Raw genomic sequence first — 19,298 nt, 5'->3', positions numbered from 1 at the left:
CAGAAAAAAATTGGGTGCACAGTTCCAATTTTGGGTGCACTAAGGTGCACATGCACCCAGTACATGTATTTTGAGCCCTGCAATTTGACCTGCGATATTGTAACACGTACGCCATTTCGGGCTCACGGAATTTAGACGTCATTGTAAATTATTCATGTCAGTTTTATTTTTTTGTGCAAGCTTTATTAAATTTTAAGGTGAAGGTTTTGTGAAATGTAGGTACTGTGGGTTTCTGTAACAAACTTGGTGGCTGGGAAACAAGCTTTTGTTAATTATTAAACAGGATTTTGTTCATTAGCAAACAGGACTCATTAGCTTGAAGTGTCACGTTGCATGTTCTAGCTTCTGTGCTACTGTAAATCAATTTATTTTCACAGGGGTTTAATTTTAATGCAGGAGTGGAAAAGGATGTTTCGTACAAATAAAACTGTTAACAGTACTGTAGAAAAAAAAACACATTTAATTTTTGCTGTGTCACGATTTCGCGGTAGTCATTCTACTATTTCTAGACTTTTTGTGTCGCGATGTCCATTTTTACCATGCTACATGTATATCCAGCTACATGAATAATACATAAAATGATACGAATACATACAATACACCTAGAATATTCAGTTAAGCTACATTGTACATGTATGCTGCTTCCAAAATGTGAGTTTTTGAATGACATGAATCAAAGATCTCGTAAAAGATTTAGGACTTTTCAATTTGTAAATTTTCATAATTGCGAATTTCTTGCTGCATTTTCCTAAACAAGACAAGAAACGAATCTTTTCTGGAACCTTTGACCTAACTTCCTGTGAGTTAGATTAAGGAAACACAAGCAAACATACAGACAGAATGAGATTTGACTCTTGTGCCAAAATGTACAACTGTTACAGTACTAGACTAAGCCTTTTCCTTAAGCCCCCCCTCCCCCCAAAAAAACCATGAAAATCTACATATATTTACATGCTGCTGAATAATCCTGCATTCTGACAATCCAGTGGGGGGCAAACAAAAAACAATCATCCCATTAATGACAGTAATCAGAGAGTTAATCTCCTCAAATTATAATCCTCTTCCACAGCTTATCACAGTAAATCCTACTGTAATTCCTTGTACTGTAGGGAATCTGTAAGTGGTGAGTACCACCTCCGTACGGAATCCTACGGATTTCGGAGCATGCAGACACGCCGTAGAACTTTAAGTGCATGTAAAACTTTTTCTGCATTTGGTCTGTGGATTCACCACCGGTGCGTGTGAGTACGGGCGACGCGCGTGCCCCGTACGTACCGTACATAAGAAGTACGTGTGAGTATGGCTTCCTTACGGTAAAGTTGCAATTGCACAGAGATTGTACGTTATAAGCACGTACAAATGCAACTCACTTACCACTTGCGCCACGAACAATGCACGCAACCGGTCACGACCAGACGTGGCGTGCAGACGACACTCTTACACCTTGCGCAACCATGCGAAGGACGTGCGTAGACGCCACTCCTTCCCCACGTTTTCAGAAAACGTAGCAAACGTGGCTCCCAATAAAATGTACACTGTCAGACAAAAAGCATGCACGGCGGGTTGTGACTGAGGCTTAAAGGTTAAAGAAATCTGAAGTGATGTTCTTACCTGAACCCCCAGTTAGAAGCTGTGCCAGGAAAGTGTTCTGTACGGACACGGTGTGGGTCTTGTCCCCGGACCCCCCCACCCCCTGGGGAGACCCCACGCTGGCGGTGAGGATGGTGGCCGTCTGGGACGCCGTGGTGCTGGGCTTGGGGGCGATGGGACTCAGTCCTTTGGGCTTGATGAACTGGACTGTGGACACAATGGACAAGACTGTTAAACAATGCAATTCTGATACTATATATTATTATTAGTACAAATCTTAAAACCTTGATTTTGCAGTCTTCCATAACACAGTGAATTTGCATTTTCAATACTAAAGAATTGTTTCAACCAAGAACTTAAAACTCTGGAAAAAATCAATGCTAAAGTAAATTAATTCACAGTAGAATTTACTGAGATCTTCAGTAGTGGACAAATCTGAGAAAAACTGCAGACCATTTTGCCTTTCAACAACTGTCACTTTTCTAGCAGCACAAATTTCCAAGTAAATGTTTTACTTTGCTCATCGATACCTGGGTACAAGCAAGTCAAGACATAGTTGATTGCAAACTGAAAGTTATAGATTCTTCTTTTTTTGGAAGTGGACACACCATTTACTTAGTCTGACAATCTTCCCCACCCACGTGCTGTCAACCTACTCTGTGCAGACGGATACTAGTACACAAAACCACAGCTCAGCCACTCAAAACAAGGCAGCCAAAACAATTAGTACATCTCAGAGCTCCTTACCTGTATTACTATTCACGCCTTGCTGCAGTGAATTCTGGGTGAATGCCACCTGCATGGCATTCTGGGTGGTGAACCCCAGCGCCCCCTGTTGGATGGTGGCAGATGGTGCAGGCTTGGGTGCCAGGGGATACTGTTTGGGCGTGGTCCTACTCCTGGTGGGAGCAGGCTGCTGTTGTTGTTGTTGTTGCTGGTGTTGTTGTTGTTGTTGATCGTCTGTTTCCATGAACGTGCTTGCCGGTAGCGTGCTGACAGTGGTAAACCCGGCGTAGTTCCCCTGGGAGACTATCTGCTGTTGTTGTTGTTGTTGGAGGGCAGGCATCGGCTGTAAGCAAAGTGGTTTTGTGGTTAGGGATTTAGAATCTGAAGGTTCTGGGTTCGAGTCCCTAGCATGCCCCAATGTTGTGCCCTTGGGAAAGGCGCTTTACACCTATTTCTTCACTTGTATCAGGTGAAAATTTAAATGAGTACCTTGCTTTAGCTAGGGATATCCTTTTGGATAGGACATAAACCTAGAAGTCACATGTTTCAGTATACTTGTATCAAAGAACCTACCACATATACGGAAAAGAGCCGAGGTCCTTCCCAGCGTGAATTGATCAAACCTTACAGTCTGGTCTTACGCAGCTTGTACTTACTGTACAAAACAGCTAAAGGCAGTTTACCAATTAGAGTCAAATTTGTACAAGTGACCATCTCACCTGGCCAATTTGACATTTTTGGTGGTCCCTGTATCAGTATAGCCGGCATAACCGCCCTTCGGCGTAACACATCAGCTTTGCAGGCAGCTAGCTATATCACACCGAACGACTAATCTTGTTACACTCAATCTTTGCACATTTAATTGCAGGAGTTGTTTAAAGCTTTCTAGTGATGATGCCTCAACTGTGCTTGGTGGCAATGAGTTCCAGTCTACGATAGTTAGGAAATACGGGTTCTTTAAAACCTCAATTCTTGGTTGATAACTCTAAGGCATGACTGTATGTGAAACAAACCAACATGAGCCTACCTGTATAGTCTGTGTCTTCTGCTGTTGCTGTTGTGGGAAGCCGAACGGTGCCACGTTGGGCTGTGGAGATGACGTGGGTGTCTGGAAGGCCGTCTGTGTACTGGGCATGACGGGGATGTTAGGCTGGGCCTGGTACATGGGCAGCATGGTGGGGGGCTGCTGGTGGGCCGTGGACGAGGGTGTGATGGGGGTGGGGGCAGCGATGACCTGGCTCACCTGTAATAAATTTTTTTTTTTAATTTCTTGTTATATTTGTTATTTTGTTATGAAGATTTACCACATTTGTGGAAGGATTGACGTAACAGGTGAATATCACCTCTTCAAGATGTCAAACCTGAGACCAGGCTGTAAGGTTTGAACCACTCACACCAGGAAGGTCCTCTGCTCTTTTTGATAAGTGTGGTGGGTTCTTTAACATGCGTGGGGTGTGGCTCTCCCAAACACAGTCGGTAGCACGTTCCGCTCATACCCAAGAGGTCCCGGGTTCGAATCCTGCCCATGTCAACGATCTTGTACCCTTGGGAAAGGCACTTAACACGACTTTCCTCACTTCACTCAGGTGAAAATGTGTACCTAGCTTCGGTTAGGGACGTCCCTCGGATAGGCCGTTAAATGAAGGTCCCATGTTTGGGGAGAGCCACACCCCACGCACATTAAAGAACCACGCTCATTAAAGAACCTTACAGTCCGGTCTTACGCAGCTTGTACACGTACGTACATGTACAGAACTGTTGTGTTACGCCTAAAGGTGGTTTACCGGTTATGCGAACAAACAAACAAACCTGCTGGGTAGAAGTGGACATGGATGCAGGCTGGCTGCTGTGGATGTGTGGAGGCTGTGTGGGCCTGGTGTTCTGGGCCAGCACAGAAATGGCATCCTCTAAAGATGTCTGGAAAAATGACAAGGTTAGTGAAGACTTCTTTGGACAGGATCCTAAGACACAATTATCAATGCTGCTAGTTTACAGTTCCAAGTGCACTTGTGTTGTGCAATTAGTGGTGCATACCTAAACCCACATTTAGGTCCAGGTCCGGATTCAAGTCCAGAGGTTTAGGTTCAGGTCCGGACTTGTAAGTCCGGACCTAAACCCATGGCATATACAAAATTGCATGTTGGCAACCTTGCAATGTTGTCTGGGTGAAACTTTGGCCACATAACATGGAGGTTGGTACTTGACGATGCCCAATGGCAATGTTTTCTTCATTTTGCAGCAAAGATTTTACAATCTACGGAAGGTTTTAGGTGGTTTGAAAAGAAAAGGGGTATGTGAAATGGTCTTTTATGGTAATAAGGCCGGACTCGGTTCTTGACTTTTAGGTTTTTTTGGACTTGAACCTAAACATTCTTACAAGTCCGGATCCAAGTCCAGTGAACCGGTATGCACCACTATGTGCAATGCATTTTGGTCTGAGGTGAAGTTTAAGGGCATTGGCAAGTAGTGTTAAGACAAAGAATAGCCTTTGACTTGGAATGCTGCACATATGTTAACTGTCAACTGTCTTATTGTGAGAAGGGATTTCTTTGAACTGATTTAATCCTGTTTACCTGGTTAGTGTCCATTTGTATAGGTGAGGACTCCTGGTAGGACATCCCTGCCTGTGACCTGCCCTGGTACTGCATGGTGTCGGCAGACATCTGGTTCTGGAACGGTGGGGAGCTGACTGTGGCGCTGGCTGATGGCCGCTCTTCAGGTGGCACCACCTGGAACCATACAACACTAGGCATCAGCACCACCTAGCAGATTGGTACCAAACTGCAGCCATAGTTTACATAGAAATGTACATGTACCACTTCAGTTTAACAAGTGTGTTGAAGTGGTCCATGTACATGTGTGTTTCTGTCATGTTGTAAAAGCTTACAGCGCCTTAACCATTAGCATGCTGTGGGCCACCTCAGCAATCATGATATGAGTATAAAAGCCTAAGCATTGTATTTCAGAGGTTTGGTTTACAGTCTGTATGTATTTTAAAGACTGAAGCTACTTTGCTGCCAAAAATTACTGGGGCCAAAGCTACCTCAGCATGCTAAAGGTTAAAGAGTTGACAAGACTGTTGACACCCCCTTTTGTGATTGTAAATGGAACTTCCCTTAAAAACACTTACATGTATAGTGAGCATGTCAGCAGAACGTACTGCACCTGCGCAAAACTTGTAACACATACAAATGTACTCTGCATACATGTAGCACTTTGGCAGAATGTCTTGTTTAAGGTTGTACTTGAACAAAGGATAACATCCTGGCTATAGTTTTCAAATGTTGTGTTGCAAAATATATCATCTATAACGGGCAAAATTCTGAAGCAACATTGACCAAACATTAAATTAAAATTAAACCATAAAAAATCTGGGTTAAACGCAGGTGCAGTACGTTCTGCCAACATGCTCTTTCAGAGCATACTAGCATGGAAGTAAGCATACATTTGTAAATGTGACAAAACCTTGTATCATTTAACAGAGTATTGCACAGAAAAAAAGCTGTAAGCCCTGCCCAGCTGTGGCGTGGAACAGTTTTGCGGAGAGCTGTTTTTTGGGGCCTTTGTGCCATGTGTGCGTTGGAACTGGGATACTTACATGGGGGGGACCAAAACCCATCGCTTGGAAGTTACCCTTGTTGATCAAGGTAGGCAGAAAGACCTTGTCACTGGCATGCATTGCATGGGGAGACCCCACATCTAACTGTGATGGTAGGAGAACGTAACCAATGAAGCTTTTGAGGAGATTGAAGCTTTTACCAACTCGTATAATCCTGGCGTACAATCCCGTTCTAACTCCGGTTCAGTCCTCTGGTCGCAATTTCTACGAAGACTAGTCCACCCTTTCTCCACCTCCCAAAAATTTAGTCCTTAGGCCATACCAATTTAATTTGTTGGTTCTCAGATTTTTTCAGAAAAAATATGAAGCGACAGTGCGAAAAAAATAAAAATAAAAACGGATCTAGGCATCCTATTATAGCCCCGAATACTACAAAAGGAGCCGTGAAGTCAACACAACAGGCTGTGTTAATATTTAAACTACCAATGAGTTGATTCAGAACCAGAATCTCTTTTTTTTTTTTGCCAATCAGAAAAAAAAAAGAGGCAAATCCGAGAACCAACAAATTAAATTGGTGTCATACGTCATGCATTATTTTGGGAACTTTGCAGAATCGGTCCAAGTGCTTGTGTGATCCCTTTGTGAGAACTGTGTGACTTGGGGCAAATGAAAACTCTAGCCTATATTTTAGGCTATATTATACTGTAAAGTGTAATTCCTGACTTTTTCACTGCATTTTCATATTCTCTGTTTTCATGGTCACTAGTCTTCTATCTGTACCATGAACCTATCATCATTGTTATCAAATCATTCATACTCCCCTTGTAAGATTAAGTTTCGTGAACATGTGAATTTTCCTCAGACCACAAAATTTTGCTGCCGTGAAGACTAAGTGAATTCACAGATTGAAATGGAATCAGAGGAAAGAACGAGAGCTAGAATAGGATGAATTCCAAGACCAACGAACTAGAGAATAAACACAAGATGGGACTGAAAACAGGACAAAATAAATCAAATGGGGTGATTTACTATATATAATTTTACATGGACCAGTGCAGGTTAGCTGCAGGTAGACGTCAAAAATGCACATGTACCTGCACAGGTCCAGTTTTACCTGCAATAACCTGCACATGTAGGTGGTAGTTCAAGCTATGACCCAAAAACACCTTTTACCTAAATGTAGTTGCACAATGTGTGAATCCAATGTGCACATCTACATCTAATATACATAAATTCATAAGGCCACACCTGTCCAATTTAATTATTTGTTGGTTCTCATATTTTTCCAGAAAAAATATGAAGCGACAAGGCAAAAAAAAAAAAAAACAGGTCTAGGCATCCTATTATAGCCCCAAATGATACGATAGGAGCCATGAAGTCAACACAAAAGGCTGGGTTAACATTTAATCAATGAATTTTGAACTTTTGATTGGAAATACTGTAACAACAAGAAAGTAAAAGACTTTCCTCGACTGTTGGAGGCAAAATCTTCAGAACCAAAATCTTTTTTGTTTGCAAATCAGAAAAAAAATGAAGAGGCAAATCCGAGAACCAACAAATTAAATTGGGGTGGCCTAAACTTCGAAAAATACCTTCATCTGGTAAACCAAAAGTGCATCTGACAAACACTCAAAAAACACAATGTAATCCCAACAAACTACCAGTGTACCAACTGAAAATGTACAGCCAATATTTCACCTTAACAGAACCCCAACACACCGTGTTCAGTAGTGCACCTTACCTGTATGGATATGTTGGGCTGCTGTCCCTGTTGCTGTCCTTGCTGTGAACTGCGCTGTCCCATCTCCAGCCCGCTGCCCAGATTCATGTGGCTGCTGCCTCCAAACTCTAGTCCCGCATTCCGAACAATATCTGTAATATCATACAAAATAATAGAAAAATCATACTCAGAGTGTGTATGCCATAAGGCCACAGCAATTTAATTTGTTGGTTCTCGGATTCGCCTCTTCATTTTTTTCTGATCTGCAAAAAAAAAAAAATTCTGGTTCTGAATCAACTCAAAAATGCTCATATTTTGCTCGCAACAGTTGAGGAAAGTCCTTTTCTTCCTAGTTGTTACAGTTTTCTATGTATCAATGAAGTGGTTTGATGAAAAGTAAAAAATTCATACTGTAAGTTTGAATATTAGCCCAGCCTTTTGTGTTGACTTCTTGGCTCCTATCATAGCATTTGGGGCTATAATAGGATGCCTAGACCTGTTTTATTTTTATTTTTTTCGCCATGTCGCTTCATATTTTTTATGAAAAAATCCGAGGACCAACAAATTAAATTGGTGTGGCCTAAAGTTGGAATTTTGTTCTAGTTCTGTACAAAACAGAAGGAACAGTTGGAAAGCAGTGAAAGGTGTATTAAATTTTAAAAGAAAATAGAGACTGTCACAGCATTCTGAGGATGACATGCTTTCTTTTTTCAACCAAAAATAGTAAAAATAATAACAGTAAAGAAATCGTGACATGCTTGCATAATTTTATACCTTTACACATGTCAGGGCTCAAAATACTTTTTCCGGCATACCTGCACTGGTACAGGCAAAACTGAAAATCACTTGCACCAGATAAACTTTTTCCAGCATCACTTAACAATTTAGGAAGTAAAAAGATTGTATGGGTGGTATTTTGAGCCCTGTTAATATATGGTTTGTACATGTGGATTGTTAACTTACGGTTAAAAAAAAAGCAAGCCCACTCATTAGTTCTATTAGGGACAGATAAGAAAGGACTTTTTGGGGCGTAAAAATCTCCTTTTCTTTCACCATTCACTTTTTCACCAATTTTGCACTGCATTTTTTTTGTTTAACTCTACCTGTGTCACAACCATATGCGATATTATTGCATGTACATGGGTCAGACACAGGAAATGGGGTGAATTTGAAGGTCACAAAACTAAAATACTTGCCAAATGTTGAAAATTTCTTTTTTCACGCAGCCCCTACATGAGCCTTCCTGGTCCATCCCTTACCTTGATTAATTTCTTTTTCACAAAGGCCGCACCCACATTCATTCTCTTCCAGCTCAGTGTCTTTCATTCCCATGGTAGTGGTGGGTAAACGGACAGAAATACAACCAGGGCCAGGGTGGGAGTGATTGTCACAGAAAAAAGAAGAGAAAGGAACAACACAGAAAGAAAGAAAAAACATGGAAAAAGTAAGATGTAACTCTAGAATGAGCACAAACAAAACTATTCATATAATGCAAGAAAGAAAAGAAAGGAAGTTGAGAAAATAAAATGTACAAGCTTTACTATGAGAGTATGAATAATTCTAAAGATGATAAAAAATAATGAAAAATGGAGGTATTGGTTTTGGGTGTGTCTGCCTGTGTGTCTGTTTGTGTGACTGTGTTTCCACAGTTGACAAGTTGCAGCTGATGCAAGGCTGAGTTGGCCTTAAGGTCGAGTCCATTTCCTTCAAGGTAAGGTTGTTACTAATCACTAGTCTTTGTTTTTAGACTAAATTAGAGGCATATGCAGTGACACTTCCTCTCCCTATTCTCCCTTATGTTTTACTGACAAGGAGCACAGATTCTGAAGCAAAGAAGATCGCTCCTTTTTGCACATTCATTAGGGATTTTTTTAGTTGAGAAAACCGTAAACCCAAAATGATCCTGCTAATACAATTTTATTTCCGTATTCAATGAGACAAATAATTCTAGCTCTTAAAATTTCAAGAAGGTAATGTGATCTCTGAATTCTTGTGTTACCTTGCAGCGGCTCAAATGTATCCATAAAGTCTTCCAAGTTGGGCTGTAGCTGGATCAAGCCTGGCTGGATCATGTCTGCGTTACCAAGATGAGCTGTGAAAAACAGAGACGACACCTTGGATCACTAACACTGATGTATTTGAGTGGCAAGTTGGTCATTGACTTGTGAATTGAAGGTTCAAATCCTTATTAGGCCTTATTTTTTTTGTCACTCCTTTCAGGTAAAAATGAGTCCATTGCTTCAGATACAAATGTAGGGATATCCTCTCTGATGGAATGAAATGATTTCCTTTCTTTTTTTCTTTGAATTCTTACTACTAGATCAAATTGCACACACCATACAAACTTGTGCTGTGTACCTTAACTCACATTTAGGTTCAGGTCCGGATTCAAGTCCAGGGGTTTAGGTTCAGTTCTGGACTCGTAAGTCCCCATGGCATATACAAAATGGCATGTTGGCAACCTTGCAATGTTGTTTGGGCAAAATTTTGGCCACATAACATGGAGGCCGACACTTGACGATGCCCGATGGCAATGTTTTCTTCATTTTGCAGCACAGATTTTGAAATCAGTGGAAGGTTTTAGGCGGTATGGAAAGAAAAGGGGTATATGACATGTTGTTTTTTTTTTAACATGTCCGGAATTGGTTCTTGACTTTTAGTTTTTTTGGGACTTGAACTTAAACATTTTTACAAGTCCGGAACCGGTCCAGCGAACCGGTACACAGCACTAAATACAAACATAAAACTGTGTTTGTGAGAAACTTGCCGATCTCCTTGGGGTTGGGAAAGGCGAACGGTTGGGCCAGACTGGAGAAGAGCGTGTCGGTGAAGTCCATCATCCACGCGTCCTCCTCCGAGAAGGTCGGCACGAATGGCGAGGGCAGCGGCGTTTCCTTCTTCTGCGGGGACTTCTGCCGCTCCTGCCTTTCCCGAAGTATCGTGTAGTCATCCTAGAACACAAATAAACTGTTGTCTAGTAAATAATTTCTTCAGGTTGGTAAACGATTGAATAGCAAAGTTCTTTGATCACAACCATTTATTTTTTGACGAGCCGACGTTTCGATGACCATCTGTCATCTTCATCAGGGCAATTCTGACTGGTTTGCTGTGCACTGACACTAGATGTAACTTGGTGCATAGTGCATTAAAGGTGTTACATGGTTCACTAAAGGTGCACTGTTAACCATGTAACACCTGTAGTGCACTATGCACCAAGTAACATCTAGCATAAGTGCACAGCAAACCAGTCAGAATTGCCCCGATGAAGATGACAGACGGCCATCGAAACGTCGGCTCGTGAAAAAAATGGTTGTGATCAAAGAACTTTGATATTCATGTTGTGTAGAGTGATTCTAAATGTCTTTTCCGTGACTCAAATTGTGTAGTTTGACAGGCCACTTCTGTTTTGATATTATGCGTAACTCAACTTTGTTTCGCCACTACGTTCAGAAGTTTCGTGATTAGTTTCGCCCAACGCCAAACCTTACATGCTAATGCAGCTAGCTTCATTTTAAAGAGAGAAAAAAAAGTTGTATAACTGAACAAATAGAACATCTTTACCTGTGTTATGGATCAGAAACAAGCTATTACTAACACCAGATTGTGAGTAAAAACACTTCTTAACAGCCACCTTAAATGCACCCCAGCTACCAAAAGTGACATAAAAGAAAATGTCACTACGGATTAGACGAAGCCGAACGCTTGCCTCTGGGTGATCCATAAGCACAATTTTAAAATTACAGAGTTCACAGAGACTGAACATTCAATGAAAGCATATCTAGCACATAGCTGATTTTCTTGGCATCTATCAGCAAATTTGAGGCATCTCTATCCATAGTAGTGCTGTGTACCTAAACCCACATTTAGGTTCTGGTCTGGATTCAAGTCCAGAGATTTAGGTTCAGTTCCAGACTCGTAAGTCTGGACCTTAACCCATGGCATCTACAAAATTGCATGTTAGCAATGTTGTTTGGGCAAAACTTGGAGGCCGACACTTGACGATACCCGATGGCAATGTTTTCTTCATTTTGCAGCACAGATTTTGCAACCTACGGAAGGTTTTTAGTTGGTTTGGAAAGAAAAAGGGTATGTGACATGGGATTTTTTTTAATAAGTCCGGAATCAGTTCTTGACTTTTAGGTTTTTTTGGACTTGGACCTAAACATTTTTACAAGTCCAGGACCGGTCCAGTGAACCAGTACACAGCACTAATCCATAGCCTAGCAGCTTATTTTTGAACTGCAGACGAAAATGATCCTCTAGAAGAAACAAAGCTCCTGCGAGAGAGGTTTATTATATTCTGCTGGTGATTTTTTTTCTAAGTTTTCATTTATTTTCAAGTCTCTGTGATGCGGAATTTTAAATTGAACGAATGTCACTTTGATTGCTAAGCTGTTTATTTTTGTTATGAACATTTTTTAAAATAACAAACAAAAGTGGTCTGTATTCACCCTCCCTGCCCCTGTGGCGTCCCACCAGGGACATGGTTCCTGCCGCTCACGGAGATAGTAGAAGTCATCCTGTAGAGGGTGAAAACATCGTGCTTCGTACCAAAACCAACAAAAATTTAACTACTGATATCTAGAGTATCTAGAACTGATATCGTTGAAGAGGTTCATCAGTCACGTAGAATTAACAGTTAGTAGAAATTCTTCGATCAGTGACTGTATTTTGTGAGGTAAATCACGTACCTTACAAAAATACAGTCACTGATCAAAGAATTTCTACTAACTGCTAGAACTGATAATGTTAAAGGAAACTAAATAATCTTAAGTTCAAAATCAAAGAAAAGTCTGTGTATAGATTAGGACTCTCGTAGCTGTTTGAAAACTAAAAATTGCCCCCAAAACAAAATGAAATGTAGACATATACACAAATACGTGTATATCTTAAATAATATTATGTATGATCCTGTTCTCTAATGTTGATGATTGATCTCAATGAAAACCAGACAGCAGTCTATATTCAGTATTTCATATGCTAACAAAAGCTAAAAAAAGTAAGATAATATAATATAAAAAAATAAAACACTATTCTTAAAGGCATCCAATGCAATTTCAGGGCAGCAAAACAAAAAAAAATCCCGGATATGGAAATTTGTCTGATAATGACAATAATTACTGCTATTTCTGAGCACATTTTTGTCATCATTTCATACTTAAAAGCATTTGAAATAGCCCAAAACAGGCTACAATGCACTTTATTTTTTGGTACCACCAATAAACAGCTAGAACCAGCCTACGGTAGGAAACAAGCAACCATTTTCCATCAGCGACATCATATTTTTGCCTCACACATCAATATGCAATGGCATAGGGTTGATTCAACTTACATTAAAGGAATGACCAGAAAATGGACTTTGAAAATGCAGTTTTACTGCCCTGAAATCACTTTGAATGCCTTTGAAAAGTCACATACCAGAGTCCAGCCCATGTAGTGTGATGGCGGCATGTTTAGCGGCATGTCCAGCGCGTCTAGCTTCAGAAGATCCTCATCCGTAGGACAGTTCATCCGCTGAAAAAAGGCAGTCTTTCCAATCAAGACATGCCCAGACAAGTTGGGGGAGGTTAGCCGAAAAAAACGTAAAAAAGGCGGTGAGGAAAAGCAAGCGTAAGCGCAATAAACATGGGTTGTTATTCAGCTGTGGAGGAAAAACAAGGGTAAAAACATTAACAAGGTTTCCACAAAGTGCGAACAGTAGGTCAGCCGGTGCACAGAAATGCTTGTGGATTCAAACTTTAAGTGAAGAAAACCTCAGGGGATCCCAGCGTATCAAATAATGTTGCAATTTTATAGTAGGAGGGATTTATACTCCTGTCTGACAGGAAGCACTGGAAAGAAATGCTGTAAGCAGTTTCTTTGCAGTATATTAAGTTTCCACAACCTCCACTTGGAACAAGTTTTTTGATACTCGAAGGTGCTCAGAGATTTTTGTGACTTCCATTCTACTTCTTTGATCCAATACCAGTAAGCTAACCATTTAGTGAAGGCCATATCCAGTCAATCACTTCCATTAAACCTTTCCCTAGATGCTTGAAGACCTACACCTCTAAGTCAGGAGAATTAGGAACATTTTAATCCTGTTGATTTATGCATATGTGCTATACCGATATTGACCAATCAAAGTTTAAACTGAGAAGTGACTGTTATAAAGGTGTTAGAGGTTGTGGTGACTGGTTTCCATGGTGACAGAGAATCCTGGACTCCCATTGGACTGATTTTGATGGTGATGAAGAATCCTGAGCTCCTATTGGTTGTTTTAAAAATGGTTCTCCCAACTTAGAGATACAATATATATGGAGGAGGCCAAATCAGCCCCTGACAGCGAGAGATTCTATAAAATTGTCTATACATTGCACTAAGAAATGTACATGGAAGCCCATTGTTCAAATGCGAGTTGAGCATCACCAATTCACAAACCAACAGCTATAACTTTTTTTCCTTATATCCCTTGAGGCATTTTTAGATAGAGTGCAACTAAACAAGTCACCGCCTTTGTGCACATGCAGAAAGAACGGAACACTGCACAAGACAAGCATGCCTTTTACAGCAATGCATGTGTGGTTATGGACAAATGGGGGGAGGGGGTAACAACATAGTTCAAACTGTTCCAGAACTTTACAACATACATGTACATGCATTTAACTGGAAATTGTGACAACTACTACCACTGTCCAACCTTAAAATTATACAACTTTGGAACTGGTGCACTGATGCAGTTTTAGTACGAACTGTAACTTCTCAATTCCTTCACTCTGATCACAATGTTGTAGCAAATTCATAATAAAAACATAACGACATAACAAACACATTAACTTTTAAGGTATTCCATTAGGTGTGAAATATAAAATATGGGTGCAATAAAGTGCTTTCCAATCTTAAGATATTACAGTCAAGGACATGTATCATTATCAACATACATGTAACAATGACCTCTAGCAGATTTGATATAAACTGCAGTACGCTTTTATATAATACCATGTACATGTAAGACAGTGGAAATCCTACAGGTATGTACTTAAGAAATGTTATCCCTGTCCTTTGTAGAAAGCATTACCTTCTTCTTGTAGTACACTCTCCATTTCATGTACTCCTTGACCACGGTCTCCATGCGTCTCTTCCAGTACTTCCCTTCTAGCACAACAGCCTGAAGAAACAAACACATGTATGCAACTCTAGCAACTTAAACATTTCATAATCTTGGGCTCACATGTTTTACAAGTGCATTGGATAAAATAAAATATGGTATCTTTGGTTGATTCAGTTTTATTGGAAAGTGATTATGTTCCAGTGGCACAAGCTACAGACTTTTTAATGGGTTGACAATTTGGCAAGATCTCAGCTACCTAGCCTCCATTGCAGGCTTATAGAACTGGGGGTTTGGTGGTCTTCGGCTGTTTTCTGATAAGCCCAGTTCTAAAAAACGGGGGTAATTCAATCAGGCCGGCTATGTTGTCCATATGCAATCAGAAAATAGCACATAAAAGCTCCCAAAGACCCTGAAGACCCCCCAAACCCCCAGTTTTTGGCATGCTATGGAGGCTATCAGCTACCCTCCTGAGGGCATGAACACTGCAGTACCATTCCATGCTGCATGGTGGCACTGCATCACAGGTCATGTGGACCCTTCCTCCTCCTACCATGTACTAACCTGGGGGATACTGTAGGTGTCGTCAGCCATGGGATTGGACACAAACTGACACACCAAGGGTTTCCGACGATTCACATCTAGATCATAGAAACAGGAGACACAGCAGAGAAGAGAACACAAAACCGTCATAGATTTAACAACGACTGACCTGTGGGAGGGAATGTGCGTCGTCGGCAAGCGGGTTTGCGACAAACTGGCAGACCAAGGGCGACTTCTTGTTGATATCTGTGCATGGGACGGCAAAGGTGTCAGGGTTTAGCTGCAGCAGCTCTAAATTATCCTGTCCAATCACAGTCTTCGAAACTCGGGATTCGAATCAGCCATGACCCATCAAATAGCTTCCTTTACACGTAGTTAGTCCAAGGCTCTCCTCAAGCAATGAAGCAAGGGTGCTCCCCCTCTCCTCAAAATCACCATTCCCAAAATGTTTAGGGTTTTCTCTTAGTATTTTCATGCAAATTTGCTGATCATCAACTGATTAGGGAGCACCTCTTAGCACAACATAGGGAAAAGCAAGCCCCCAACTTCCATGTGGATACTAGTAGTATCACTTTTCTTTTACTTACAGAACTTTAGAAGTATTGTTTCGAGTGGCTGATTTTGCGGGTTTGCGGGTCTATCCTACTTGCTTTTGGTTGATTGCTTTTGCAGTTGATTTAGAATCCCCCAAAAAATTTATTTTCTTGCAAATCAGAAAAAAATGGACAGGGCGGATCCAAAAAACAACAAATTTAATTAGTGTGGCCTAATGATGTAACTTCAAGCAAGCTGTTGGGTCATGGCTGGCTTTCACGACTTTGATTGGACACGATGATACTACACACAGCGTCAACATGCATACTTGCAGACCAGCAAAGCTAAGTTAAAATTCTGGTTGCTGTTGATAGAAAGAAAAGGCAATTCTCTTTTTTGCTCCCTGTTCCACTTACATTGGATGTGCCATGCTCTCCAGATAGCATTGTTCAGACGAATCTTGTCTTTCCACAAAAGCTTCAATCCTTTGAACGTCTTCCATTTTGGGGACACCAACTTGCCACTGGAAATAGATGAACAATCATTCAATTACTGGAACAACAGTCCCTGCACATTGTGTATCAAAGTTCAAACAAAGCGAAATTCCTTTACATGCAAGTTAAAGATACGCCAAAAATCAGTTACTCAACAGTATAAGTTATATGATACGCCAAAAATCAGTTAACTTAAAATCCAGTTGCTTGAGTAAGTTATAGTACTTTCCTTTAAAAATGAGACATAAATAAGTTTTTGCTGACATTCTACTTGTTTTGTTTTATTTAGTGCAGTTTTTGTGAACCCAATTTTTAGGTTGGGTGCACCAGTGCACCTACTCACAAAAATGAATTTCAAGGGCTACTATAAGAATTCAAATGTGACTCAGTATATCCTATCTAAGCGTGTATTTTTTTTAGTCACATTTAAATTTGGAGCCTTGTCCAAGCTAGTATTACAGGTTATGTATGCGCATATACATTTGTACATGCACCACTGGATACTACGCTAGCCCCACTACCATATTTGGTTACCTGAAAAATCTTGCGGGTCATCTGAGGTAATACAATATATCTTAGACCTGACAACTTCATCTAAAGGACCGTTTTATAACATGTATAAAATTTGATTCTGAAGAAAGGGGGCTGCACTATATTTCAAATTTTACAGATCATTAATTTTGAATGACACTCACCCAAGTCTTGTTTATTATAGGCTGTACCAATTTTGCCTTTCTCTGACCTTTATCAACTTATTGACAATATTGGAGCTGTGTCATTGTGAGCATTAAAGTACATGTGCGAATTAATGGACAAAGTTCATCCTATAAAATTACAATTCCAAGTATTTGGCCATTTAAAAGAGAAAGCTAATATATTTGTTACATCTTTTGATAAACCAACTAATATCATGCTGCGCCATTTATAAATCCATACAATTACCAAGAAGCGAGAGGAAGCCACATGTTTTATAATACTACATGTATTTGTAAACATAATAAATATTAGACCTGTGGGCAAAAATATATAATTTATGTACAATAAAGGTCTTAATCTACTAATTAGAAAAGATGGAAATTGTCTTAATTGAAACATGAAGCTCCCTTAAATAAACTACCTAAATAAAGGTTACAACACTAAACAGTCATAAATTATTCATATTTCTTTATGGTATGGGCCTTCCAGCAATGTTTTCATAGCTAGGCGATGATCCTTCACTATTAAATATAGCCCGGCTATGCCGGCAACTGGCAACATTCCTAGCTTTCATGTTAATCCCTTGTTTCCGACATTTAGCTCAAGTTCGTGACAAATAAATACATTGAAACAGGGCCAAAAGGGACTAAGTATTACAGGTAGCTTTTATGATTTTAAAGAAACGTTGGTTGTGTCATAATTCCTACCCACAGCCGACCTGCTATGTAATTGATGGGTAGAAGAAAGCCAACACTGTGAAAGTATGTTAGTCACATGAGGTGGTACTCTAAACATGGTCATATCCACACAACTGGATACCATGCACATCCTAACTGGGCCATACTGTAGTGGCTAATGACAGCTATATCGACTTGAAGACATTGTCTACCCACTATATTATTATACATGTATACATAAGGTTATCTTAATTGATAAATCATATTGGAACTATATCTAGTTTTGCTTTTGTCTTTGTATTTTGAATTTGTAGTGTTGTTTTTTTACTTTCAATTGCAGACATTTTGAGTACAGATAACATGAAGTCAGGGGTATACCTAAATGCATTTAAACACTGTCCAGTGGTTAGCTATAGCGACCCTGCCTTTGGAACATATTGTGAGTTTGAATCCCAACTGTTTCAGCTCATCCCACATGCATGCTCCAGGAAAGAGTTTCAGTTTTTAGGAAAGGACGTTAAGCTGTGGTCCACTATTCATTGTGCTTGTTGAAAAGAGCTAGGGGAATTTCCCCAATACAATGAACCTGTATATACTGTAAAATCATACTAAAATGTCTGTCTTCTCTGTCATAACCAGTGGAAGAGTAAGTCAAGTATTCCTTTAGTATTGAGTATTCCTTTGAACTTAACTAGTTAGACATCACTTTCAGTTTCACACTGTGTGGCATACAATACACTAACGTTTTTAATATCATAAATCCATATCTATAAATATAAATACCTGTCTTTTTCTCCAGTCTTATAGCTAAAAACAAAACTAGGTCAGAGGTTGACAACCTCATTATGATTTGTTTATTATATTTGTGGCCGCCATGCGATATTGCTTGTGTTCTGGCATGTGTAGAATTCAAAATAACAGTGAGTTATTTGATCTGTTGTGTTCCTTTCACTGGTCATCACTCATAAATAATCAGCTGGACATATTATATGTAATATCAAACACATCAGGGTTCAGTACATCTAATTTTTGGCATTACATTTATGCTAAACTGGCATAGGAATATGCAAATTAGCATACAGCATATACATGTAGTTCTTGTAGTTAACATTTTAGTGTGAACATAAAATAACAAACTCCGACGCTCCTACCGAATGGGCTAAAAGGTCTAGACCCCTTGGCCAGGTCAGTTGGTAGTGCCTATAAACCCCCCCACTGTTACAGTAGCTACATGTATTTATGTCCCATTGAACATTGTGACCGTACGTACACCAAAGTACTGAACTTTGGTAAGGTCACAATGGTACTGTAAATCGTGAAATATTCTCTGCAGTTTTAAGTTTGCAGTTTTCGTAACATGACATCTTACCAGTAAATGCGATATCATCACATTGGGAACCATACCGATTTTCTGTGTGTCCAAAAATCTATAATACACAATGAATTCCTCCTTTCCCCCTTACTGTAAGACTATATAATACCCCCTCGTACATAAATGAATTTGCAGTAAAACAAGAGACCTTTGGTAGCATTTGGATCAATGCATGGACACGTTTCTATAGAGTCTATTTGAGTTCACGTCACGTTGACATTGGCCTCTATTCCAAAAGGGATAAACAGAATTGTGCCACATACATGTGTATATGTGCTATCACTGCAAAATCCCTGTCAC

General features: G+C 40.0%; 1 protein-coding gene across 11 annotated transcripts in view; it reads right to left on the bottom strand.

Moving 5' to 3' along the window:
- LOC109465605 (MLX-interacting protein-like) overlaps window positions 1-19,298 on the bottom strand; it is a 50,483-nt gene that overhangs the window by 23,218 nt on the left and 7,967 nt on the right. For 5 of the 11 annotated variants that reach the window (XM_019762957.1, XM_019762992.1, XM_019763011.1 and 2 more), the window contains exons 3-17: window positions 16,176-16,282; window positions 15,395-15,471; window positions 14,653-14,742; window positions 13,014-13,124; window positions 12,047-12,115; window positions 10,363-10,546; window positions 9,595-9,687; window positions 8,855-8,914; window positions 7,617-7,747; window positions 5,915-6,019; window positions 4,890-5,045; window positions 4,126-4,233; window positions 3,344-3,559; window positions 2,338-2,659; window positions 1,612-1,797 (exon numbers count right to left, since the gene is read on the bottom strand). In XM_019762957.1, the coding sequence (XP_019618516.1) occupies window positions 1,612-1,797; window positions 2,338-2,659; window positions 3,344-3,559; window positions 4,126-4,233; window positions 4,890-5,045; window positions 5,915-6,019; window positions 7,617-7,747; window positions 8,855-8,914; window positions 9,595-9,687; window positions 10,363-10,546; window positions 12,047-12,115; window positions 13,014-13,124; window positions 14,653-14,742; window positions 15,395-15,471; window positions 16,176-16,282 (2,015 nt within the window). The remainder of the gene's footprint in view (window positions 1-1,611; window positions 1,798-2,337; window positions 2,660-3,343; window positions 3,560-4,125; window positions 4,234-4,889; window positions 5,046-5,914; window positions 6,020-7,616; window positions 7,748-8,854; window positions 8,915-9,594; window positions 9,688-10,362; window positions 10,547-12,046; window positions 12,116-13,013; window positions 13,125-14,652; window positions 14,743-15,394; window positions 15,472-16,175; window positions 16,283-19,298) is intronic. The other 6 variants (XM_019762984.1, XM_019762967.1, XM_019763021.1 and 3 more) reach the window with 6 other exon arrangements.

Source organism: Branchiostoma belcheri, unplaced genomic scaffold (genome assembly GCF_001625305.1).
Source record: "Branchiostoma belcheri isolate BF01 breed outbred unplaced genomic scaffold, Haploidv18h27 scaffold1, whole genome shotgun sequence".
NCBI classification, from domain to species: Eukaryota; Metazoa; Chordata; class Leptocardii; order Amphioxiformes; family Branchiostomatidae; genus Branchiostoma; species Branchiostoma belcheri.
This window is presented reverse-complemented; position numbering and strand designations above follow the sequence as displayed.